General features: G+C 49.5%; 1 protein-coding gene across 1 annotated transcript in view; it reads left to right on the forward strand.

Annotated features, from left to right (window-relative positions):
* The window catches only part of LOC309514800 (SCO-spondin-like), a 183,682-nt gene that overhangs the window by 151,176 nt on the left and 5,928 nt on the right, over window positions 1-26,578 (forward strand). Inside the window, exons 91-110 of the mRNA XM_082192086.1 lie at window positions 838-884; window positions 1,912-2,082; window positions 3,168-3,344; window positions 3,682-3,837; window positions 6,439-6,569; window positions 6,694-6,818; window positions 7,792-7,838; window positions 9,232-9,492; window positions 11,183-11,344; window positions 12,792-12,908; window positions 13,862-14,000; window positions 14,794-14,996; window positions 16,187-16,351; window positions 17,118-17,245; window positions 18,767-18,918; window positions 21,826-21,872; window positions 22,326-22,490; window positions 23,062-23,270; window positions 23,856-23,951; window positions 25,782-25,842. Of these exons, the coding sequence (XP_082048212.1) occupies window positions 838-884; window positions 1,912-2,082; window positions 3,168-3,344; window positions 3,682-3,837; window positions 6,439-6,569; window positions 6,694-6,818; window positions 7,792-7,838; window positions 9,232-9,492; window positions 11,183-11,344; window positions 12,792-12,908; window positions 13,862-14,000; window positions 14,794-14,996; window positions 16,187-16,351; window positions 17,118-17,245; window positions 18,767-18,918; window positions 21,826-21,872; window positions 22,326-22,490; window positions 23,062-23,270; window positions 23,856-23,951; window positions 25,782-25,842 (2,759 nt within the window). The remainder of the gene's footprint in view (window positions 1-837; window positions 885-1,911; window positions 2,083-3,167; window positions 3,345-3,681; window positions 3,838-6,438; window positions 6,570-6,693; window positions 6,819-7,791; window positions 7,839-9,231; window positions 9,493-11,182; window positions 11,345-12,791; window positions 12,909-13,861; window positions 14,001-14,793; window positions 14,997-16,186; window positions 16,352-17,117; window positions 17,246-18,766; window positions 18,919-21,825; window positions 21,873-22,325; window positions 22,491-23,061; window positions 23,271-23,855; window positions 23,952-25,781; window positions 25,843-26,578) is intronic.

Raw genomic sequence — 26,578 nt, forward strand, 5'->3', positions numbered from 1 at the left:
ATTATTATTATTTAAATAAATTTTATTTATAACCCGCCCTCCCCTCCCCGGCCAGAGCCAGGCTCAGGGCGGCTAACACCAGTAAAATTTCATTAAAAACATAATTTAAAATACAGGTTAAAATGCATTTTAAAATGCAGCCTCATTTTATAAGTAGCCCATAGATCAAAACCATAAGGGGAGGGAAACATAAGGGTCAGACTGAGTCCAAACCAAAAGCCAGGTGGAACAGCTCTGTCTTGCAGGCCCTGCGGAAAGATGTCAAGTCCTGCAGGGCCCTGGTCTCTTGTGACAGAGTGTTCCACCAAGTTGGGGCCAGCGCTGAAAAGGCCCTGGCCCTAGTTGAGACCAATCTAACCACCTTGTGACCTGGGACCTCCAAACTGTTGTCATTTGTGGACCTTAAGGTCCTCCATGGGGCATACCAGGAGAGGCAGTCCCGTAGGTACGAGGGTGCTAGGCTGTGAAGGGCTTTAAACCAGCACCTTAAACCTGACCCTGTACTCCACCGGGAGCCAGTGCAACTGGTAAAGCACTGGATGAATGTGATCCCACGGCAAGGACCCCGTATGGAGTCTCGCCGCAGCATTCTGCACCCGCTGGAGTGTATGGGTCAGCTTCAAGGGCAGCCCTGCGTACAGCGAGATACATAATCAAGCCTGGAGATGACCATCACATGGATCACTGTGGCCAGATCAGGGCAAGGAAGGAAAGGGACCAACTGCTTAATGGTGTTGCAGATCTCCTTTCCTGGGGTGGTTGGAGATTGGAAGCCAGGTGAGGGGCTGTCAGCCCGTTGGCAATCGCTGACCCCTTTTCTCCATCCTTTCCCCCTAGTATTTGCACCCCGGAGGGCGTCTATTGCCTGGACATCGCCTGCGCAGGTGAGTCTCTCCTTCATCAGCTGAACCGGGGCATCAGTCAACGTAAACAGACTTCTGCCAACCTAGTGCCCTCCAGATGATTTTAGACTACAAGTCCCACCAGCCCCAGCCAGCACAGTGGATCTGGACACAAGACTTCCGTTGACGCAGCCCAGAATAGCATTAGCCTTTTTTGCTGCTGCATCACACGGTTGACTCTTCTTAAGCTTGTGGTCCACGAAGACCCCTAGGGGATCCTTTTCACATGTACCACTGGCAAGCCAGGTGTCCCCCCATCTTTTATCGGTGCAACTGCTTCTTCTTGCCTAAAGGTAGAACTTGACATTTGTCCCTGTCGAAATGCAATTGACATTTTACGGGTGGACATGATGAGCTGGTTTGCTAGGGGAAAATGCGCAGAGGACTTGGGGACAAGAGGGACCTTGGAAGGGGAATGTGGCAGATACCAAAAGATTCCAACTGAGAAACAACTCTGCCCCTGTGGAGATGGCAATCTGGAAACAGTGGCTCATGTTCTCCTGTCCTGTCCCCTTTATAAAGATCTGAGGAATGAGATCCTCACCCCACTCCTACTTACCATCCCAGGCCGCCCATCTGAGGCCAGATTGTTCTTTCTTTTATCAGATCAAAATGATCAAACAACAGCAAAGGTTGCTAGGTTTATCGAGGGTGCAAGGAGATTAAGGGCCACTATCTGAACGATAATCTTGGCCATTTGACTGCCCTTTTCACCCATTACTGACTTTTTTTCTTCGTATATACCGTATTTTTTGCTCTATAACACGCACCCGACCATAACACGCACGTAGTTTTTAGAGGAGGAAAATCTGTAGGCATGCCACCCATAGGCATTCGCTTCATAACACACACAGACATTTCCCCTTACCTTGTAGGAGGAAAAAAGTGAGTGTTATGGTGCAAAAAATACGGTATTTTCTTTGTATGTATTGCTTGTTTTATGTTGCTCTGGCCGTTGTCTAATGCGAATAAAGTTTATCTTATCTATCTTGTCTCTCCTTCCTGACAGTGCACGGAGCCTGGACCCCCTGGTCGCCCTGGTCCGACTGCCCCCTCACCTGCGGCCGAGGCACCCAGATCCGCACCCGGGCCTGCGTCAACCCACCGCCACGCAACAAGGGCCTCCCCTGCACCGGCCCCGAGACGCAAGCGCAGAACTGCTCCATCCCGCCCTGCCCAGGTGAGGGGCTCACAGCATGGGCACCCCGACAGAGCCTGCTTCCCCATCAGGTTCCCAGAAGCCCAGCTTAGGCTCAGCACAGACGGAGACGCGGTCTCTGTCTCTCCGGCTTCCAGCATCCAGTTTTCAGCTCACACACCCAATGACCACATCTATTCCTCTTCTATTCCTCCTATTCCTAAGGCAATTTTTTTGTGTTCCATCCTCTGTTCCAAATGCTTCATTGCGCTTGGAGGCTAAACCTCACCTCTGTTGAATTGCAGATTTGGCGTAGGACTTTTAATTATTGACTTCGCCTAAATTTAAACCCCGCTGGTCTATCGCAAGATTGTCCTGAGAGCACTTGCACTAAAGTTGTCAACTGAAAGCTTTACTTTTCTGGTTTATTGCCACAACCGTTACTAACACTGGGCTCCTGTGAGGCAAATAACTGAATTGGACAGCGCCTATATGATATCGAGCGACAGAATAATCTGGCCACAATAAGGAAATTTTGTCCATGGTATGACTGTTTTCCACCTAGTCACTTTGGCACCCTCTTTGCAAAATTTAACAATTCCAAAATACAGGCACTTGCACAAGGTTGAATATACTGCTTTGGGTTGTACTTGAGGGTCGATTTCAAACAATTCCAACTGGAAAACAGTTGTGTCCCTGTGGCGATGGCAGTATTGAGTCAGTGGCTCCTGTACTTCTGCCTTGCTGTCTTTATAAAGATTTGAGGAGTGAAGTTATTACCCCTCTATTATTGTCGCTCAACCACTGCTACTATGTCCTTTCTTTTAGAAGATCAAGATGATCAGGTGACAGCAAAAACTGCAAGGTTTTTAGCGGGGGCAATTAGAATAAGATCTGTTATTTGATTATTCCTGTTTCCCCAGCTGCATATAAGTGTTGACCTGTCGACAGCAATATTATTCGCAATTTCTATTTTAAAACACGGACCTTCCAGATTCAGGAGCTCTGGAGATGGGGGGGGGGAGAGCAAAACATTCAGGGAGTCCTAATCTCCATTTTTTTAGAAAAAAAAGACCACAGAGATCAGAATGTCCACACCGCATAGACAGTGTGTTCCTTCCACGCAGGGGATGAGCTGTGCCATTGGTCTTCCTGGGGTCCGTGTTCGAGATCTTGCGGAACGGGCTTGGCCACGCGGATGGGGACGTGTCCTTGCCTGACCTCCGAGGAGGCGGCTGCGGGAGCGTTTTGCAAAGATGGGCACCGCCAGGACGTGGAGGCTTGCTACCTCGGGGCTTGCCAAGGTGAGAAGGGTTCAGATTACCTATGACTGTGCTTATCCTTTTTCCTTTCTCCTTCTGTGATGGAACTCCTATTTGGGGACTTCCCTGGTCATCCTGCCAGCTTGCAACCAGATACTTCCAGAAAGTCGGCTTATACTCTGCAATATTCAACACATTCATCAGAAGCTTTTAAGCAGAGTTTGGACGGCCATCTGTCAGGGATGCTTTCGCTGCGATTCCCGCATTGCAGAGGGTTGGACTAGATGACCCTGGGGGTCCCTTCCAGGTGTACGGTTCTGTGATCTCAGGCTGGCACACTTTGCAAACTGCTCTGACCCTCCTCTCCCCCCCCCCCCAGAGTGCCCCTGGAGTCCCTGGACAAAGTGGACCAGCTGTTCGTGCAGCTTCCTGGTGCAGCAGCGATACCGGAACCAGCGTGGCTCGGGGGGCAACGGACAGCCCTGTGTGGGGCTGGACGGCCAGTTCCGCATGTGCGACTATTCCCAGTGCTCAGGTGAGCCATCACAGTTTCTTGTGGCCGTGAGTTCCGTAGAGTAATGAGGTCTTTAAAAAAACACACAACTTTATTACCATTACTAACAACCCAAAACTGTGGCAATAGGGTATTGCATTATCCCATATACAAAGCAAACAAGCCAGGCAAAAGTGTTCCTTTTTAACCTTTTAAAACATGTTTTGTTTTTTGTTGTGGTTTTTTTGTTGGGGGGGCTATTGGGTTGTTGTTTTTATTTTTATTATGTATTTTGTGGTTTTATATCTTGATTTTCTTCTGTGAACTGTCCTGAGACCCTTCCCCCCCTCCTATAGGGTGGTATATATATTCAATAAATAATAATAATAAATAATAGCAAACAAACTTTGAAGAGCTGGTATCCCTGGCTCATCAGTTTTGTCAGCTTAATTAAACTTGGCTTAATTGGATTTTGAATTCAGGCACAATCAATTGTGATGGTTGTTAATTTTACGGTGTCCTTATCTTCCTTAGTGGGTCGTGCAAACCGCTATTCTGAATAATGCTTTTTTTAGATTAGAGGGGCACTGGGGGTGAGTTTACGGAGCCGGGGGGTGGGGGACCAAAAAAAATTGAGATGCACTGCATTAAACCCTGAAAATCTGTTTCCTGTCCATGTTGACACCAGTGAGCTAGACTGATCAATATGATCTGTACAGGCAGCTTCCTCGATTCCTGCATTTAAGAGTGAATTGCACTTCCACTTTTCATACTTTTCAGGAAAAAAAGGATGTGTGCTAAATACTGAAGTAGAGGATCCGACTCCGATTAAAATTGGTAGAAGGGAAGACGTAGGATGTACCCCCGTAGAGAGCAACTTCCACCCAGGGGAGGGGAGCTCATTTGAATGGCCCCGCCCACCGGGATAAGTAGGAGGAGCAAAGCACACAATGTTCTGCTGAAAGAGAATACAGTGGTACCTTGGCTCTCAAACTTCATCCGTTCCGGAAGTCCGTTCCAAAACCAAAGCATGCTTTCCCATAGAAAGTAATGTAAAGTGGATGAATCCATTCCAAACTTTTAAAAACAACCCCTAAAACAGCAGTTTCACATGAATTTTACTATCTAACAAGACCATTGATCCATAAAAGGAAAGCAATAATCAGTGTACTGTACTATATAATAAATAAGAGACAGTATTGTAGATGATAAAAATTAAAACTGCATTTTCTTCTTACCTGCACTGATGATAATCTTTGTTTGGATGGGGGGCTTTTATCCATTTCCACAGTCACGCAATCAGTCCGTAGCTCCGGGCGGCTTCCAGCAGAATATTAAAAGACAATGATTCATCCAGGATTAAAAGCTTCCCTAAACAGGGCTGCCATCACAGTCTTCCAAAAGTCAGAGAGTTGTTTATTTCTTTGACATCTGATGGGAGGGTGTTCCAAAGGGCAGGCGCCACCACCGAGAAGGCCCTCTGCCTGCAATATTCGTTGTACCCCAGGGATTTCCCCCACCTGGTCGTGATAGGACAGAGGGGTTTCCTGGTCCCCCCCTCACCCCCCCCAGCACCCTGGGAGCAGCCTGTCTCCTTGCTCGGTTAAGGACCCTGGCTTCACCCGCCTCCCCACCGCCGGCTTTTGCCCAGAGTCTTTAACATCAGCAGTAACATCTAGACCATGGGAACGTTTCAGCCCTGTTCTTGAGTTTGTTTAAAATCTCAAACAGCTTATTTTGTATCCCTTTCTTTGAATTTGTGCCATTTAGGTTTTTTAAATCTTTTCGTAAAGGCAACACTAGAATTTTCACAGCTGAGTCCTCAACTCTTTATTACTGTGCTTGGCTTCCTCTAAGTTGAGCTTTGTCTAAAGCTTGCCATTTAAGTCTTCAAACCTTTTTTGAAAATTCAGTATTAGAAATTGTACCTTTGAGTCCTTAACCCTTTATTGCTGTGTTTTGCTTCACCTAGGTCGAGCTAGGATTATAATACTTCATAATATTGGGGAGTTTATCCCCTTCCTGTGAAGTTTGGTCATTTAAGGTTTATGATTTTTCTATTTCCTTCTGAGGAAACTGAATAGTTCAGTGAAACGAGGTTTGTAACCGGCATCCCGTTAAGGCTTTGTTCAATTTGAGGTTTTTCTAATTTTTTCCCTTAAACTCTTTGATTTGTATTATTTAGTTTATTTTCATAAGATAATATTTCCAGTTGATTACTTCTCGTTTCAGGGATTTTCATGGTACAGTGGTGCCTCGCAAGACGGAAAGAATCCGTTCTGTGATTCTCTTCGTCTAGCGGTTTTTTCGTCTTGCAAAGCAAGCCCATTGACGGATTAGTGCTATTAGCGGCTTTTAGTGGCTTTTAGCGGCTTATCTGCTGATCGGATCAGCTGATAAGCGGCTTAGCGGCTTAGAAAAAGGGGGGGAGAAAAAAACCCAGCAGGAACTCGCAAGACATTGTCGTCTTGCGAAGCAAGCCCATAGGAGATTCGTTTTGCGAAGCACCTCCAAAACGGAAAACTTTTGTCTAGCGAGTTTTCCGTCTTGCGAGGCATTCGTCTTGCGGGGCATCACTGTATTTCATTTGTTTTGTGCAATTTCTCGGTTCCGCGACTGTCTTTTTTCTCCTGTTTTCCCCAGAGTCCAGCTGTGAGGCCCCCTTTGAGTTCTGGGACTGCGGCTCGCCCTGCGACAGCCTCTGCTCCACCATGCGCCACCCAGAGCTATGCAAGGACATCCCCCGCTGCCTGCCCGGCTGCTACTGCCCACAGGTGAGAGCCTGCCTGCTGTTCTGGGTTGGGGGCGAACCCATCACCTGCGGAACTCCCCGCTGCAGGATTCGGGCTCTCCTTCGGGTCTGATTCTGGGTTCTCTCTCCCTCTACCCCTCTTTAAGGGCCTGGTGGAACAGAACGGGGCCTGCGTCCCGCCCTCGCAGTGCGGCTGCCTCCACCTCAGCCAATCGGAAGGCCCCGTATCCTTGGCGGCAGGAGACACCGTTTTGATTGGCTGCAAGGAGTGGTGAGTCGATGGCCGGCGGAACGGCGTTACTCCCGGGGGTGGGCAGGAAAAGGGGAGGGGCCAAAGGCTGGGAGGCGGGACCTTTTGCGGCAGGCCAACTTTCCCCAACCTGACGCCCTCTAGATGTTTTGTACTATAACTCCCAGCCCCCCCCCCCCAGGCAGCAATGCAGAAATGGCGCCCTCGGTTCGTTATGATCGTGGAACAGACTCTCCTGGAAATTGATGGAGTCCCCTTCTTCTGAGCTTTTAAAGCAGAGCTTGTATGTGTGGCCATCTGTCAGGGATGCTTTAGTTGTGAATTGCAGGGGTAGTATTATTATTAACTTTATTGTATTTTTAAAAATTACATAGAAAGCATGAATTTAACATTGCATCCAAATACTCAAAAAGAAAAAGAAAAAAATGCAGAAAAAGTAAAAATACATATTTAAAAGATGGAAAAAAGGGGGAGAAAATTGATATAAAAAACAAAAAAGAATTAGTCCAGTACACAAAATAGTTCAATGGATACAAACAGTAATTTAAATATTCTATACGCCAGGTTCTCGGAAAGAAATACATTTATAATCCATCTTTTCTTTCTTTCTTTACAGTCCCTTTCCTTCTGTTCTAGAAAACTAGTTTGAATCCCTGTTATATTAGACTTCCCTCTATCTTTTTGCAGCTTCAGCACTTCTCTTAAGGGACAAATATTCTGTATTCATTTATTAAAATCAGTTTTCCCCCCATTACATCTGTGAGGTTAATCTAAGCACAACCAAGTATTGTTTTTGGAACCATATTTTGTCAGGTGGTTTCTAAAGCAACCCCATTCCTTTTTTTCCACCTTGTCTCCTGAGTGATCTCTTATGAGTTCTGTCATTTTGGCTAGTTCAAGGTACTCACACAACTTTAATTGCGGGGCGTTTGACTAGATTGCCTTTAGGGGTCCCTTCCAAACCTGTGATTAACCTGCGGCTTTCTCTTTGCAGTATCTGCCAGCAGGGGGAGCTGCAGTGCAGCAGCGAAGGCTGCCAAGGTGAGCACTTTTTCCCAGGGAAGCTCCGCCCCTCACTGTCCCGGGGTAGACTGCTCCTGGCCAGGGAGGAACCATGCCAAGCCATTTGGGAATTAGAGATCAGAGGTTTTTGCACCTGGGCAAGCCACTCCGCATGTCTACACAAATCGCTTTGCAGAAGCCTGTCCTGAGAGGCAGAAATCTTCTCTCAAGTCCTTAGGACTCCAGTCCTTGTTGCCCCAGGTCTCCTCGAGGGTTCAAGAGTCCCCTTTCAATCGTGTGATGCAGCAGCAAGGAAAAAACTAACATCATGCAATTCTAGGCTGCATCAACAGAAGTCTACTGTCCAGATCAAGGGAAGTCATGTTGTTGTTGCTGTTTAGTCGTTTAGTCGCGTCCAACTCTTCGTGACCCCCTGGACCAGAGCACGCCAGGCACTTCTGTCTTCCACTGCCTCCCACAGTTTGGTCAAACTCATGCTGGTAGCTTCGAGAACACCGTCCAACCATCTCATCCTCTGTCATCCCCTTCTCCTTGTGCCCTCCATCTTTCCCAACATCAGGGTCTTTTCCAGGGAGTCTTCACTTCTCATGAGGTGGCCAAAGTCTTGGAGCCTCAGCTTCAGGATCTGTCCTTCCAGTGAGCACTCAGGGCTGATTTCCTTCAGAATGGATCGGTTGGATCTTCTTGCAGTCCATGGGACTCTCCAAAGTCTCCTCCAGCACCAGAATTCAAAAGCACCCATTCTTCGGCGATCAGCCTTCTTTATGGTCCAGCTCTCACTTCCATACATCACTACTGGGAAAACCATAGCTTGAACTATACGGACCTTTGTTGGCAAGGTGATATCTCTACTTTTTAAGATGCTGGGAAGTCATAGTCCTTCTCTATTCTGCCTTGGTCAGACCACACTTGGAATTACGGTGTCCAGTTCTGGGCACCACAATTTAAGGAAGATGTTGAAAAATTGGAAGGTGGGCAGAGGAGGGAGACCAAGATGGTCAAGGGTCTGGAAACCATGCCTGATGAGGAACGGTTGAAGGAGGTGGGGATGTTTAGCCTGGAAAAGAGGAGACTCAGAGGAGATATGAGAACCATCTTCAAATATCTCAAGGGCTGTCACCTGGAAGATGGAACAAGCTTGGTTTCTCCTGCTCCGGAGGGTAGGACTCGAACCCATGGCTTCACGTTATAAGAAAGGAGATTGCGACTCAACATCAAGAGGTGTTTGACAGTGGAATGGTCTCCCTCAGAAGGTTGTGGACTCTCCTTCCTTGGAGAGTTAATAACAGAGGTTGGAGGGCCAGCTGTCAGTGATTCTTTAGCTGTGATTCCTGGATTTCAGGGAGTTGCTCTAGATGACCCTTGGGGTCCCTTCCAACTCTACCATTCTCGGATTCCTTTCCCCCCTCAGGTCTGCTTCCAGTCAGCGCCTGGTCGGAGTGGACGTCCTGCTCCTCTTGCCTGCCTTTCATGGCCCTCGGCCCCAGCGTGGTCTCCACCCTCAGCTGGTCCCCTGCAGAAGGAGACCCCTGGTCTGCTCTGGTGTCCGTCCAGCATCGCTTCCGACTCTGCCTGGACCCTCAGACGGGCAGAAGCTGGACAGGACTGGCCACCCTGTGCTCAGCTGAGCTGGATCAGAAACGCCTTTGCCCGGATTCTCACATCTGTGAAGGTTTTCTGCTTGTTTTGTTTTTTATATAAAAAAATTCACTTGTACAAAATAACATTCAAGAACAAAAAATAAAAAAACAATTGCAACTGAATCAAACTGAAAACCATGCACGCGTGTAAGAGAGGCGTTTCATTCACAAACCCTTGAAGAAACATTTCTTATTCAGGTTGAGCGGTAACAACATTTTTTTAAAAAAATGCTTTGTTCATAAAAGTCAGGATATGGCCTTGTGCCGTTCTTGCAAAGCTGAGAAGCTACTAATCATTCCAAACGGCAGCATATTTCACAGGAGGGGTTCAAATGGTATTATCATTCAAGTCATTGCGACTTTTTTGCATTGGATTAGATCACGGGTGTCAAACACAAGGCCCGCGGGCCGAATCCGGCCCGCCAGACCTCGTCATGTGGCCCGTGTAGCCGCCGCCGGCCGCCAGCCTTCACCTTTTATTCTCGCTTTTTTTTTTTTTTTGACACAAGAAAGCCGCCTCTTCAGCGCATGTGCGGCAGCCTACAAGCCAGAGAACGTCTGCCCTCTAGCAGCGCCGGCCGTTCTACACGGGAAACCTCCACTTTACATGCATTCATGTAAAGTCCTACAGATACAACCGGCCCTTTGAGGGTGACCAAACTGCTGATGCGGCCCCCGATGAATTTGAGTTTGACACCCCTGGATTAGATTGTTATGTTTTATTACATTTTCATGTGTGTCAGAAGCCGCCCAGGGTGACTGGGGCAACCCAGCCAGATGGGCGGGTATAAATAATAAAACGATTGGTTTTTTCAAAAAATCAATATATAAAATAGCTCTTTGTCATGTCTAGAGCCCTGAATCAAGGCAACACTGAACTCCCAAGATGTTTTGGACCACAAATCCCATCAGCTTTGCTGACTGGGAGGAGTTAATAATAATAATAATTTTTTTTTTAATTTAAACCCGACCCCTCTGACTGAGTTTCCCCAGCCACTCTGGGCGGCTCCCAACAGAATATTAAAAGCACAATAAAACATCAAACATTAAAACATTAAAAACTTCCCTAAACAGGGCTGCCTTCAGATGTCCTCTAAAAGTCAGATAGTTCATGGGTAGGCAAACTAAGACCCGGGGGCCGGATCTGGCCCAATCGCCTTCTAAATCTGGCCTGCAGACAGTCCAGGAATCAGCATGTTTTTACATGAGTAGATTGTGTGCTTTTATTTAAAATGCATCTCTGGGTTATGTGTGGAGCATAGGAATTCATTCATTTTTTTCCTTCTTCTCCAAAATATAGTCCAGCCCCCCCGCAAGGTCTGAGGGACAGTGGACCGGCCCCCTGCTGAAAAACTTTGCTGACTCCTAAGATGGTTGTTTATGTCCTTGACATCTGATGGAAGGGTGTTCCACAGGGCGGGTGCCACCACCGAGAAGGCCCTCTGCCTGGTTCCCTGTATCTTCACTTCTTGCAGGGAGGGAACCGCCAGAAGGCCCTCGGAGCTGGACCTCAGTGTCCGGGCTGAGCGATGGGGGTGAAGACGCTCCTTCAGGTCCCCAGACGCCTGTATGGGTCCAGGAGTAGAGAAATGTGCATTTTCATGGTCCTTAATGTGGGAGAGGGGTCTTTGGTGGGGGAGGGCAGCAGCGGAGGCGGCTGAGACAGTCCCGTCCCCGTCCCCCCGCAAGGCCACTATCTGCAGCTCCTCTTCTCCCTTCCAGACTTCTGCCTGTGGAGTGTTTGGACCTCCTGGAGCCCCTGCCGTGCGCCCTGCAGTGGGGGGTTCCGCACGCGCCAGCGCTACGCCCGTCACCCATCAGGAGAGACCCGGTGCCACGGGGCCTGGTCCCAGTCTGAGAGCTGCAACACGGCCGCCTGCCCAGGTACGTTCCGTCCAACTGGGATGGGGTGAGCAAATCCCCAAAAGGCTGGGAAACGGAGGAAACTGCTGCCTTGGACCAAGTCAGTGTCAGGAGCTTGTCCTACTCTCGAGTAGGACCCTGGCAGAGACACATGCCCAACTGGCATGTTCCCTCCCTCCTGGTCGATCGTTCGGGAGCTTCAAAAGCTTTCTTCTGCCCGAACATCACAGCGACGGATGCCAACAGACACCGGCACACTTAGGGATCCGCAGAGTTTGCGCATCATGCGTAACAGACCTCAGCAACTCAGCATTTTGGCTAATCGACTTTATTTACATACACACACACACACGGAGCACTGCAACATGGCTCCCTCTCTCCCTAGCATCAGAGAGCAAAGAGCAAAAGGACAAAGGACAATAGTCCCCCTTCACGGAACACAGGAACACAAACATCCTGTCTCTGTCACTTCCTGCTTTGTGGAGTCAAAACATACACCATCATGTGAAAGACAACGATCCCATGACTGCAATCATGGAGCAGGAATTCTAACAGTCAGACCATTGGTCCATCTAGATCAGTATTATCTGCACTGACCGGCAGCAGCTTTCCATGGCTTCAGGCAGAAGGCCAGATCCTGCGCTTGTGTTTTGCCAACCCTGAAGGTGCCCTATTGTGGGAAACACAAAAGCAGGACTCAAGCGTGAAAGCTCTTTCTCCTCCTTCGGTTTCCGGAAGTGTTGCTGCCTCCCAACCGCGGGGCCAGGGCTAGTAGCCATTGATGGTTCTCTCCTCCCTTTGTCATTTATCCAGGAATCTAGACCTCGACACGCCTGGTGTGGACACAATCAGAAACGAATCTGAAACTCACTTATTTACTTACTTCATAAGATTCCCAGGCCACCTGGTTGTTTAGAAGGAAAAACCCCAAGTGGTCTGCAAAAAGATAACAACAGTATGAGCAAGAAAAAATTGCAATACTTTAAAACATATCCGAAAAAAATGAAAATACCAAGACGGGCTAAAATTCACACCAACTTTCTAAGCATCAAGTTTGGCCCATCTAAACAAGAACGTTTTCAGAAGGTACTGCAAAGAGTACAGTGGTTCCTCGGTTTTTGAATGTCTCCGTTGACGAACGTTCCGGTTTTCGAATGCCGTAAACCCGGAAGTAAATGCTTCCATTTTGAAACACGCCTTGGAAGTCGAACGGCTTCCGCTGACTGTGTATGTTATTTTTCTCAATTTTCTCAATTGAATTTGCAGACCGCCCTCTGCACCTTGGTTTTTGAACGTTTCAGAGCTCAAATGGTCTTCTGGAACGGATTATGTTTGGAGACCGAGGTCCCACTGTACAGCAAAGGTGCCTGTTGATGTCAAGAGGCAGAGAGTTTCCAAGTCTAAAAGGTTCGCCCAGAAGTGCCGCTTTCTCAAGGTCCCGGGGGCTGTTCTTCTTCTCTTCCCCCAGGAGAGGAATGTGAAGATCGGGGCAAAGTTTGGGCCCCGTCCTGCGCCAACAGCTGCCCTCGCACCTGCACAGACCTCTGGGAGCATGTGGAGTGTCTACATGGCGACTGCAAGCAAGGTAACACCCCTCCTTCTGCCCCCCCCCACGCCAGCCCTGCCCTGTCTCAAACTGGTTCCCTCCTTGTTGCCCTTCCGCTGACAGGTGAATATTTTTTCATAGAATTGTAGAGATGGAAGGGACCACGAGGGTCACGTAGTCCAACCCCTGATCTATTCCGACCCCCTGCAATGCAGGAATCTTTTGCCCAACGTGGGGGTCGAACCCTCAACCTTGAGATTAAGCGCCACATGCTCTACCAATTGAGCTATCCCAGGCTCTGTGTGTGTGTGTGTGTGTGTGTGTGCGCTTGCTTGCTTGGGTTTTTTAATAATAATAATAATAATAATAATAATAATAATAATAATAATAATAATATTTATTTATACCCCGCCCTCCCCAGCCAAGGCCGGGCTCAGGGCAGCTAACAACCAATAATAAAAACAAGTTGATTGAAATACAACTTAAAAAACAATATTAAAATGCAACATTAAAATGCAGCCTTTAAGGAAATGGCATTTAATAGTACTGGGCTTTTCCTTCCTTTCTTTTTTGACTACCTGCATTTTGAACAATTTGTTTTTACATCATTTTCATTGAAAAGCCCCAAATGCTGCAACTGTTCTTCATAGGGGCATTGCTCCATCATCCCGATTGTTTTGGCTGCCACTCTTAAGAGACTGTGCATCTTTGGCTGGGAGGAGCCTGCACTCCTTTAATTCATCCCAAAGTCCATATTCTTGCTAGAGCCATATTCCCAGCTTCTTGTGGCCATGAGTTCCATAGAGTAACTGTGAGATACATGAAGAAGTGGGAGGTACCTTTTGTGTTTTGGAATTCCCTCTGTTCATGGCCTCATCCACGCCCTTCGTGTCAGAACCCAAACTGCCCTCCTCCAAAGGGGCAGAAGAAACGCCCCTCTCTCGCCCGGCCAGTTCCTCATCCTCCTCTCCCCCCCTCCCCTCCGCACCCAGGATGCCGGTGTCCTGACGGACAGCTCCTCCAGGACGGGGTCTGCGTTCCGATCCCGGCTTGCCGCTGTGGACTCCCCACGGCCAACATCACCCTGGAGGTCATGCCAGGCCAGGCGGTGGAGCTGGATTGCCACAACTGGTAAGGGGTCAAATTGGGGGGGGGGGCGGAAGGGGTCACATTCCCTGGCCAGGAAACCTTGGAGAATTTAACTTCTTAAATGTTCTAATTTAAATCAAGTCACAAACTCCCCCCCCCCATTTTACAAATATTTTAACAAAGAAAACATTTGCATAGTCAAGCATATCTTCAAATCGACTCCTGTCCCCATTTTCCATTATTACGTATGTTATATCTTTTACCACTGCCTATCCAGTTCAAACCCGTTTACTAATTTTTCCTTTTATATTCCCTTTAACTTATTTTTTGCCACATGTTTTTACATCAACCCTGCTAACGATTTAAGTTGTTTACGATAATTCTTCAAATAGTCCACAAATTCCCCCCACACTGTATGGAAAAGTCTCTCTCTTTGCTTTCTCGGGGAGTTGAGAGGGCAATGTTGTGGAAGAGGCTTTTCTGGGATCCAAGTGGAGCTGCCGTTCTCCCTTGCCTTTCCGGCTGCTGGGCTTTGTGACTGTGATCTTGTTCCATGCGCTTACGGCACAGAAACGTCCTCGTTGTTTTGTGTGTTGCCGCTCTTGCCCTTGTGCTTTTCGCCACGAAATGCTCTTGCGGTGCCCGAATTTGAACTGCCTTTCAGTTTCCTGAGCTGCTTTGAGCTTGGTTTTTGTCTGCGAAAGTGGCGTGCAGACAAAGCGATGGCTGGATGATGGGCGGGCGCATGCACAGTAAGGCATCTTGCAGGTCAGCCGGTCCCAAGGGGCTCAGATCCTAGTAATTTGGGGTTCCCGTCTCTTCCTTCCCTCTGTAGCACCTGTGCCAACGGCACCTTCTTGTGTCCTGAGAAGGAGTGCCCGTCCTACGGGGAATGGTCCGCGTGGAGCCCCTGTTCTGCCAGCTGCGGTGGGGGCAGCACCCTGCGGCACCGGCAGTGCCACGAGAGCCCTGCGGGAGCCCCCTGCGCCGCCGATGCCATGGAGGAAGCAGCCCAGTGCAGCCCCCAGCCCTGCGAGGGTGAGTCTGCCAGCCTCCTGGCATCAGGGCAAGCAGGCGCCCCTACCCCTGGGCCCTGCCAACACAGCCAACTCTCTCTCTCTCTCTCTCTCATTTTTATTATTTTTTTATTAATAACAATCTAGTGGAAGCCACATTAATACAATGCCAAATCGTGCCAAATCACAATACAATAAAAAAAGCCAGTTAATCAGTTCCGAATTCAACGTTTTTGGGTGACTTCCCATATTCCGGTTATCTGGAGTTGATGTTAATCCTTGGTCCTGCTCCAGTTCGCTTAATTAGTCCGAATTCCACAATTCCGATCTTAATCCTTTGTTTTAGCAGCCGCTGGTGTGATGACTTTTCATCCGTATTTAATAAATCCATATCCATTAACTTGCAGAGAGGATTTGTATTCTAGAACAGTCAACTCTCATCCAGGGAACAGCAGTTTGTTTGTCCCCCCCCCCTGTTGTGAGTTGCGATACTTTGTCATTTTCCACCCTTAACTCGAATGTGCAGATGGGCAGGATCGAAATAAGAAACCTTATTAACGAGTTGTATCTGATGCTCATTGTATTCATAGTAGACCCACTGAAAGTGATGGACGTGTCACTTTGTAGTAGGTGATAGATGGTACTTTTATGGCGTTACACAGTCTTATGTATATATTTACTTTAGCATTATTATTCCATTCATTACATTGATTAAATATAATTTATATATATATATATGATATATCAGTATAATTTATAATGCAATTATAATTTTATGGTTTGATTTTGTATTGATTGAAATATTGTGAGGGCTGATACAGCCTTTGCGTGGCCCCCCAGCTTTTGAATCTCCCCCCACCTCTGGTTCTACCAGCTGGAGGAGGGGCAGGCGACCTAGGGCCCAGGAGCTGGATGCGGCCCAATCGCCTTCTCAATCCGGCCCGTGGACAATCCAGGAATCAGTGTGTTTTTACATGAGTAGAATGTGCGCTTTGATTTAAAATGCATCTCTGGGATTGTGGGGCATAGGAATTCCTTCACTCCCCCCCCCCAATATACTCCGGCCCCCACAAGGTCTGAGGTTCGGTGGACCGGCCCCCTGCTGAAAAGCTTGCTGAGCCCTGAGCTGGAGCATCCCTCCCTGAGCACGGGCCGGCAGGCGCAGGAGGGAGATTCCAGTGCTGCCATTGATACCCCCCTTTCCTTGTGCAGCCGCCTGCCTGCTGAGTGAGTGGTCGGCCTGGAGCCCTTGCAGTGCCACCTGCGGAGGAGGCGAGTCCGAGAGGAACCGCAGCCTCCTTTCCCCACCGCTGGAGGAACCCTGCACCGACCCCCTCCTGCAGCACCACGCCTGCAACACGCAGAACTGCACGCCAGGTAAGACCCCCCAAAAGCCGCCCAACGGCAGGGCCGGCTCAGCGGCAGCCGGGGACCAAAGACTCCCTGATTATGCATACATTTATATCCCATCAGAAGGTCGGCGGTTTGAATCCCCGCAATGGGGTGAGCTCCCATTGCTCTGTCCCTGCTCCTGCCAACCTAGCAGTTCGAAAGCACGTCAAAGTGCAAGTAGATAAATAGGTACCACTCCAGCGGGAAGGTAAACGGGGTTTCCGTGCGCTGCTCTGGTTCGCCAGAAGCGGCTTAGTCATGCTGGCCACATGACCCGGAAGCTGTACGCCGGCTCCCTCGGCCAATAAAGCGAGATGAGCGCCGCCACCCCAGAGTCGGCCATGACTGGACCTAATGGTCAGGGGTCCCTTTACCTGTATCCCACCAAGGAGCTCAAGGTTATCCCACCTCCTCATTTCATCCTAAGAGCAACGACCCTGCAAGGCAGGCCAGGCAGAGAAGTAGACAAAATTGCAGTCAACTGCAAAGGGGATTCGGATATTTGATTTGGCACATCTTACCTGAGAATCTCCTGCTATTCTATTCTATTGGATGCAACAAATTGTGCATCTTTGGGTTATTTGTGGGACATAGGAATTCATTCATTCCCCCCCCCAAAATATAGTCCGTCCCCCCCCCAAGGTCTGAGGGACAGTGGACCGGCCCCCTGCTGAAAAAGTTTGCTGACCCCCCCCCTGCTCTAACCACTACGAAACACTGCCTTTTACGTCGTTCCTCCTCCCTGTGCCAGAATGCCCAGGATACCAAGTCTACAGCGACTGTGCCAATGCCTGCCCACGGTCCTGCTCCGACCTGCACCCTCACACCCAGTGCCTCCGTGAGGAATGCCAGCTGGGCTGCGCCTGCCCCCCCGGACAGGTGAGTGAGCTCAGAGCACCCAAAGCTGCCCTTTCTGCCTACCTAGGCTGGTGTTGCCTGCACTGGCTGGCAGCCACTCTGTAGGGTTTAGGGCAGGGGTCTTTCTGGAACTGCCATCCAGGGTTGAGCCCAGGAACTTCTGCTATGCCAAGTGGATGTTCTGCCACTGAGCCGCAGCCCAGCCCTCGAGACACACAAAATGACAATAATGTTAATTCGGCAGAGAAATGGTTGTTAAAATTATTGGACTCTGCTGAGATGGCAAAGTTTTAGGAATTACAGGGACAGAACTACCTAAATTTTATAGAATTGTATAGGATCAGTGTAATATGCTCAAAGTGCCCCAGTGAGCATTGAAAAAAGAGTATGGGAAATGATATATTATGAATTGAAAAGGATGCTCAAAATAACTTTTATTTTTTTAAAAAACCCAGAAGCTTTTCTTTTGGGAATTATAGGGACATAACTACCTAAATTGTATAGAAATTTATTTATGGCTGCTACTGCAGCGGCAAGAATGTTTCTTGCCCCAAAATGGAAAGAAGCAGAAGTCTCAGTAAAGGAAGAATGGATGCAAAAAACTTATGGAATATGCAGAAATGGTGAAACTCACTGGAAGAATAAGAAATTGAGATAACAAACTTTTTATAAAAGAATGGAGATGGTTTATGGATTGTTTACAGATAAATTGTCAACAGATAAAAACATTAGCAGGATTATTGTAATAACCTGCAGTTTCATAAGAGTATATATTTACAGTAGGTAATTAAATGAGCACGTTAAGTGAACTTGGATATGCAGAAGATATTAAAAAATAAATTTAAGGAACTGCAGAAAGAGGGCGAAGGCAGCCGAATTTTGGAATGCCAGATTGATTGTAAAACTAAAGAAATGTATAAATTTGAAAAGTAAAAAAAAAAGAAAAACAATGGCAAAGTTGACATTCACCCCTTTGTGCATTTATGAGCCCTAAACTTGCTAAGGTAAAGGTAAAGGGACCCCTGACCATTATGTCCAGTTGTGGCCGACTCGGGGGTTGTGACGCTCATCTCGCTTTATTGGCCGAGGGAGCCAGCGTACAGCTTCCGGGTCATGTGGCCAGCAGGACTAAGCCGCTTCTGGTGAACCAGAGCAGTGTACAGAAACGCCATTTACCTTCCCGCCAGAGTGGTACCTATTTATCTACCTGCACTTTGACATGCTTTCGAACTGCTAGGTTGGCGGGAGCAGGGACTGAGAAACGGGAGCTCACCCCGTCATGGGGATTCGAACCGCCGACCTTCTGATTGGCAAGTCCTAGGCTCTGTGGTTTAACCCACAGCGCCACCCGCGTCCCTCTAAACGTGCTATCTGACTGCAATTTCCCGCACTTCTGAGCCGAGAGCCCCTTCCCAGGAGGGCATCTGTGCCCGGCCCAGTCTCTTCTCCCCGGGGGGCCAGCCAGCCAGAAAGCAGGGAGGGGGAGCACCCTTGCCCCACGGCAGCGCACCTGCTGACGCTGAGCCTCCTCTGGGCCCACAGGTGCTGCAGGACGGGGGCTGCGTCCCCCCAGAAGAATGCCGCTGCCAGCTGGGCTCGGTGCCCACCATGCCCTGGGCTGCCAACATTTCCCAAGAGGAACAGGGAGAGGAGCACCCACCGGGCAGCGTCATTCGCCACGAGTGCAACAGTTGGTGAGCCTGGGCTGGGTGAGGGGCAGGGTCCCTGAAACAGTCATTTTGGGGGGCAAAAGAGAAAACTGGAAGACGCTGCCCATTGCAGCACAGAAGCTTTTTTTAATTATTTTTTTTAATTCATTTTCCTTTTTCATTCATTACATACATCTCATATCCATAACGTTTACTATACATTCCTTCCTTCCTCCCCTTCTGGGCTTCCCCCAACTTCCGTTTCTGGTTTGTTTCTCCTTTCATGCACTTTGCTATTTCCTAAAAGAAAATAATACCAGTAACATATTTATGCAACAACATCAAACCTTAAAACATAAAAATAAGACACGCCATCCTGTTTCTCTATCTTCCACACATTTTCTAATGCTAATGATGTGAATATTTATTTAAATCCTGCCATCAAGTCTATAGACTTTCTTTGTTTCTGCAAGTATAATATAAATGGTTCCCATTCTTTTTCAAAGTCACTGTTGTCTTTTTCTCTTAGTCTCTTTGAGCCAGGACTCCTGGGTCCTGTTCCAGCTGCGGAAATTGTAGGGCAGGCTGTTCTTGACTTAGAGCAGGCGACGCCGCATAATGTCCTTCCTATTCAGGGTGTGCTGGCCCCGTGGGTTACCCGAGAGGCGAGGTCCAAGTCCGGTCCGTGGTCAAAGGTGCAACGTGGAGGCAGTCCGTAGTAGCTGAAGCTGGGTGCAGGGCAGGGAGTCTGGTGAAGTCAGGAACAGGCTTGCAAGCAGGCTTGCAAGGAGGGAGAAAGGTTGTTTTCTGCTGCTCCAGAGAAGCGGACACGGAGCAATGGATCCAAACTACAAGAAAGAAGATTCCACCTAAACATTAGAAAGAACTTCCTGAGAGTAAGAGCTGTTCGACAGTGGAATTTGCTGCCAAGGAGTGTGGTGGAGTCTCCTACTTTGGAGGTCTTTAAGCAGAGGCTTGACAACCATATGTCAGGAGTGCTCTGATGGTGTTTCCTGCTTGGCAGGGGGTTGGACTCAATGGCCCTTGTGGTCTCTTCCAACTCTATGATTCTATGATTCCCAGGGCGGGTCAGGAGCTCAGGCAGAAACTAGCAACCAACAATGTTGCTCCCGCAACTTGGGACTGGGGCTGGCCGGCTTTTATCTGCCCCAAGCCATAGGGCAGCCTCGATCCTCTGGTGACTCGCCTCTCCTGGCCTGGAGGCGAGCACTCCTCCTGCGGGAACCTAGTTCCCTCCGCCTCTCTGCCCTGAGCCTCTGCAGCTCAGGAGAGGCTGGAGGGTTCCCGGACCCAGAGGCAACCTCGGCTTCTCCTGACGGGGCTGAGAGTGGAGCACCTGCAGGCAGTGGGTCCTCCATCACCTCCGGAGCCAGAGTGGATTCATTTGGTGTCTGCACCTGAGGATCCAGCACAGGTGAGGACCCTTCAGGCTCAAGCCCCAGCCCCGGCTCAGCTGGTTCTGGAGGCGGGGAGTCCTGTGGAGGCTGGGATTCCTCCGGTTCAGCCTCCGAGTCCGAATCCCAGGCCATCACACAGGGGGCTCCTCTCCCCATCCACCCACCCTGGACTGCAGGAGGAATCATAGAATCGTAGATTGAGAAGGGATCCCCCAAAGGTTCTCTAGTCCATCCCCCTTTGATGCAGGAATCACAGCGGGAGAATCCCTGCCCGGTGGCCATCCAACCTCTGCTTTGAAATATCCGATGAAGGAGAGTGTGCCATCTTCAGCGGTGGTTCCTTCCCCTGTCGAATACCTTCCACCGTCAGAAATTTCTTCCCAAGGTTCAGCTGGAATCTCATTTATTGTTCTTTGACTCCGTTGGTTTGGGTTGTCTCTCCTGGAGCAGCGAAAAGCAAGCTTGCTCAATATTTCTTGTGACGGCCTTTCAGATTTGAGGGCCTCCTTCCATGACCTACTTTGATATCCTGCCTCTCCCGTAAGCCGTTCGGGGCGGTGTGTGTGTGTGTGTGTGTGTGTGTGTGTGTGTGTGTGTGTATTTCTCCCACTCCTGCATTTGAGCATCACAGCAGCCCTGCAAAGTAATAATAAATAATACATTTTTATTTATACCCCACTGTAATAATAATAGGGGTTGCTCATGCGTAAGTTGCCGCCTCTCCTGGCTATGTTGCCTGGTTAAACCTTTCTGTCTGGACAGCCCTTCACTTCGTGGCTGCCTCAGTCGCTAGCAGAATCCGTCAGTAGGAGTTTCTTAAACCTTTTTCCAGCATAAAAGCTGTTTGACGCCAAGTCTCCTCCTACTCTCCCTGCGCGGAAGTCTTCTGCGCAGGGAGGGTGTGGGTAGCGGAGGACCCGTGCTCTCCCCGCTGGTGTCCGGCGAGGAGTCCTGGAGCCCCCTCGCTGATTCCCCCATCTGCCCCCTACGTTGATTTGCTTCCCCAGCTGATGAGCTTCCTCTCTCCCTGCTGGGTCCTTCTCCAGCATCACTTGGGAGCCTTGCCTCCGCCTCTGGCTCCGACGTCAGTTCCCTGACACCCACCCTTCTCAGTTCAGAAAACCGGGCTCAGGGCGGCTAACAACAAATTCAGAACACTTAATTGATGCAAGAAAAAACAACATAAAATACAGTATAAAACGTGAATAACAATAAATTCAGAATTAAAAAATCAATTTAGGGGGGAAATCCATCCAATAAACATTAGATGATCACTAGAGCTAGCTGGCTAAATTAGTCCTATTTGGGCCAGCGAGGAGACCAGGGGAGAATTAGCTGTGGGATCCCAGAGCGGGTAATCTTCATAAAAAGGGGAGAGGGAGGGGACGAAGTAGGCTAGACAGAGAGAGGAAGACTGGCTGAAGGCCACCCAGTGGAGATTTGAACCCAGGTCTCCTCCCGCCCAGCCCTGGGCTCTGTTAACCCGTCGCACCTTCCTTGGCTGCCTTCTGACTCCTTTTGTTTGGCTCCGCAGTGTCTGCCAGAGGGGGGTCTTCACCTGCACCCAGGAGGACTGCAATGGTAAGAGGCTGCCAAGGGGCACAGACCCTCTCCAGGCAGAGCTTGCCCCCTTTCTGCCCCCTACAGCCCCATTGCTTTCAGCCCCACGGCACCGGGAAGGGGGCTGGCAGCCTGGAGGAGCCAAAGGGGTCTGGGGTGCCTGTGTTTGGCTTCTGTTTTCCTGCCAACTTCCTGTTCTCAGCCCTGGGACCAGGCGGCCAACGCTTCCTCTGAGCCTGTGCAGAGTGCATTCCTCCCATCCCTGAACCCCAACCGAACCCCTTCTCAAAAGCATCGCCCACTTCAGGACTGAGCCGCCAGGGGGCAGGGGTGCCACACCCATATTTGCCCCCCTTCTGGGGCAATTACCTGGGCGCTTCTCTGCCCTCCCAGCCACCACCTGCCCCACACAGCACCCAGGATGCCCTCTGCCAGCCGCACTCCCTCACCCGGACGCTCTCCCGCTTCTCGCAGTGTCCTGCGTCTGGTCTGAGTGGTCCCCGTGGTCACCCTGCTCCGTGACGTGTGGCTCCGGACAACGGATGTCCCGGCGCCACCGCCACCAGCTGCGCCTCTACGGCGGTGCCGAGTGCGAAGGACCCTCTGAGCGCTGGATGTCGTGTTCACTCCCAGACTGCGGTAAGGCTCAGTGACTTTCCTTTGCCCCTGCGGATCATTCTCCTGCCCCTGGGGAATCGGGGAGGAACAGAAAATCTCTCCTTTTACGTTTTGATACAAGCCTAGCTAAGTGGAACTTCCCGAAACAGAAGCGCAGCTGAACCAGAAGCGATAAAGGACCCGGAAACCAAGCCTTGTGAGGAACAGTCGATGGAGCTGGGCGGTGCTGGTGGGAGTTTGATAGTAATAATTTTATTATTTGTATCCCAGCCACTCTGGGAGGCTCCCAACAGGATATTAAAAACACAATCAAATTCCTTAAGAACTTCCCTAAACAGGGCAGCCTTCATATGTCTTCTAAAAGTCAGACAGTTGTTTATTTCCTTGGCATCGGATGGGCGGGTGCCACCACCAAGAAGGCCCTCTGCCTGGTTCCCTGTAACTTCGTTTATTGCAGTGAGGGAACCAGCAGAAGACCCTCGGAGGATGACCTCAGTGTCCAGGCTGAGCGATGGGGGTGGAGACGCTCCTTCAGGTATACTGGCACCTGGTTGGCAAAGGCTACTCTGACTGGTATCCCTCCTGCCCACAGCCTGCCCTGCCGGCGAGCTCTGGCTCAGGACCGATTCCCCCGCCCCCTGCGAGCGAGGCTGCCACCAGATCTACGAGGATCCCCTGCAGAACTGCACCCCAAGATCTGGGCAGGGTTGCGTGTGCCAGCTGGGGCACTACCGGAACAAGAGCGGGCACTGCGTTCTGGCCGCTCACTGCGAGTGTGAGCATCGGGGCCAGATTTACGCGGTGAGTGTGAGCGGTGGCGGCATTTTGGATTGGAGGGGAGGGCAAAGGTATCTGGCTTTGGCGAGACAAAGTTTTGTGGCCTCAACCTGCTAGTTCCACGTTGGTGGGCACAAAGGACTAGATGACCCCTAGGGGTCTCTTGCAGCTCTAGAATTCTGTGACTTATTGCAGGGCCTTCTTAGTGACTGCTCCAAACTTTGGCACTCCCTCCCTAGAGAAGCCAAACTGGCTCCCTCCTTGTCCTTCCATTGGCCGAAGATTATTTTATTCTGGCAGGCTAGTTTTTTTTTAAGGAAGGCACTTTTAAATAGTGCTGTGCTGTTTTCATTACCTGTTTTTATTAGATTGGTTTATTTATATCATTTTTATTCTCTTAAATCACATTCTAACGACCATCTTTTGTACGTCTGTAACTTTTTGCATTCGACCTGTGCCGTTTTAATTTGTGTGAGTCCTGATCTGGGGAAAAGGCAGGATATAAATTGATATGGTAACGATGGCGATGATAATAATAATAATTTCTAAGCCGGTTGCACTCTGCAGGCCCTCTGAAGCCCTCTCTCCCCTTCTTTCTCTCCTGCGCAGGCTGGCACAGAATGGCAGGAGGGCTGCAAAACTTGCCGTTGCCTGAACGGGAGGGCCGTGTGCGAGGCTACCTGTCCCCCGATCACCTGCCTTGAGGTATTTGCACCTAAAGGACCCTGGGATGTGCGGGGGGGGGGGCGCTGTAGCGTGCCCAAAGCAAGGAAGGATTGGACTCTGATTAATAAAATACACACAAGGCTTGACCAGCAAGACTCTGGGAGGAGTGCGTATAATAAGCCCCTCTCCACTCCTTGGCCCAGGTCGTTTTATTCACAAAAGAACTTTTTACACAGTGTTCGTAAGATTTCGTCTGAGCATTTAAAAAAAACAACCATGTGGGACAAAGTCAGATCAGAAGAAATTCTTTTAACTACAAAGAAACTACCGTATTTTTCGCTCTATAACACGCACCCGACCATAACACGCACGTAGTTTTTAGAGGAGGAAAACAAGAAAAAAAATATTCTAAACGAAACAGTGGATGTATGATTTTTGTGGTTCATGCTGTGGCCGCAGACATGTGATCTGACGGTGAGTTTGGAGTAGCCCAATGCAAAACTCCTGAGGATCCATGTGAATCCATGCTTTGTAACCACGGAGGAGGGAAGGAAGGGGAACCATGGATCCTCTGCTCACGACTGCAGCAGATCCCCCCCCCCCGCCACCCGCAGGCATTCGCTCCATAACACGCACAGACATTTCCCCTTACTTTCTAGGAGGAAAAAAGTGAGTGTTATGGTGCAAAAAATACGGTATTTCCTACTTGAGCATGCATATGTAGTTCAGAGTAAATAAAATAGGAAGCAATGAGAAATGCTTTTAGCAAAACCCCGGAGGTCATAAACAGGAATAAACAGGAGCCACAGGATGGCAGTATTTGCCATCTCCTTGTGAACTCTCTTCCTGGCCCTTAAGATCTATCTAAAGATTTAAAAACTACATCAAAGTAACTTACTATCTTTATGTGCTGAGGATGCCTGGTGAAGCAACTGGCCTGTGTTTAGAATGCTTATATGCGCCTGTCAGGGTAGAGAAAGAAAATGGCAGAGGTGCAGAGGCCTGTGGGATTCGATCAGAAACTATTGTCAATGAATCAAACCCAGTCAACACAATGCGTTCATTGTGGACACAATGGCTTGCTCCATATTTCATAATTCCTCACAGCAATCCCACCTGACCCCCCCACTCTGGATATTTGCACCCCTACAGGGCGCATCTGTCCTGCAGGTCAAAAACAGACTCGGGGGCCACCCCGTGTGGGCCCTGCCCTCGCCTCCTCTCAACGTAGGACAATTAACGAAGAATATATGGACGGTCTGCTGGTTCAGGCCAGAGGAGGCCAATCTAGCGTTCCCTCCAAGCGTCCCGATTTTCCAGGGACAGTCCCAGAATTATGAAAACCACCCGGGCTTCTGATTTGATCGCGGAATGTCCCAAATTCCCCCGCCAGTGCCTCTGAGCTTGGGAAGGAGGGCGAATTGGCGCTTGACTGAAATTTATTAATTGACACATGTTTTGTAAATCTGCTGAAGAATAAAATAAAATTGGGGTCAAGGGATTTTCTCAGGGGGAGGGCATGAGTATAGGGGTCAATGAGGGTCAGTTGGGGAAATGAGAACTCCGAGGGGGGCAGGCGGGAGCAAAAACACATCCTGGGATATGTGGGGGAGCAGGGAGACCGGGTTGCAGCTTGCTCGAGGGGGTAGGGAAAGACACTTTGCACATGCTCAGGCGCCTGGGGTCTGCAGGGATTTGAAAGTGAGTTCCTGTAGCTCAGCCCTGCGGGACAGCTCAGTTGGCAGAGCGGGAGACTCTTAATCTCAGGGTGATGGGTTTGAGCCCCACTCTGGGCAAAAAGGTTCCTGCGTCGTAGGGGGTTGGACTAGATGACCCTTGGGGTCCCTTCTGTGATTCTTCTCTCCTTAGGGCGAAGTCAAAGTGCAGGAGGCCGAGAGCTGCTGCCCGCTGTGCAGGAAGGAGCTGCCGGGTAGGTGGGGTTGCGGGGGGGGGGAGAGCCCCCAGAGGGTCCTTTCTAGGCTGTGCCTTTGGGGTCTTGGTTTCAGCCCTGGGCTAGGAGCCGGGTTCCCCATATCAGGGCTTCTGCATCCCGGTCGGGCGGGCGAGACGGGGAGGGAGAGCAGGGAATCCCCATTTGCAACAAAGCCATCTTTCATTGTGGCAGCCCCACTCTTCGGAACTCCCCGCCTATTGACCTCAGGCAATTCTCTTTTTGGTGACTGCCGAAAACATTTTTTGTTCAGAGAACCCTCCTCAGACCTGCGGACTGTTGATGCGTGTCTTAATCTGGTTTACCTTTTCTGCTGCTTTCATATCCCTCCCAATGTTCTAAACAGTTCCTTTACTGATAATCGTTACCGTTTTATTCGTTCTGTAAACCGCTTTAAGGTTCTTTACCATCACCTTTGGAACTCCTTGCCTCTTGACACAACAGGCAAGCTCCTCCCCTGTGCCCTTTGCAGCGCCTACCAAAAACATTCGAGTCCAGACCAGCCCTCTCAGATGTTTTGACTTCCAATCTGTTGTGATTTTAGCTTCCCAAAAGCCTTCAATTGCTATTGTTAGCTTTCCTTATTTATAATCTTATTGGCTTTTTTGTTTTTCTTCTTTTGCAAATTGTGGTGCGTAAATGTTTTGAACCAAACCAACCAACGGGAAACGGAAACTGTTCCGTCCGACGTGGGTCAGGGTTTGGGGGATTTTTG

The sequence above is a fragment of the Podarcis vaucheri genome (assembly GCF_965113315.1).
Source record: "Podarcis vaucheri genome assembly, chromosome: 12".
Taxonomy (NCBI): domain Eukaryota; kingdom Metazoa; phylum Chordata; class Lepidosauria; order Squamata; family Lacertidae; genus Podarcis; species Podarcis vaucheri.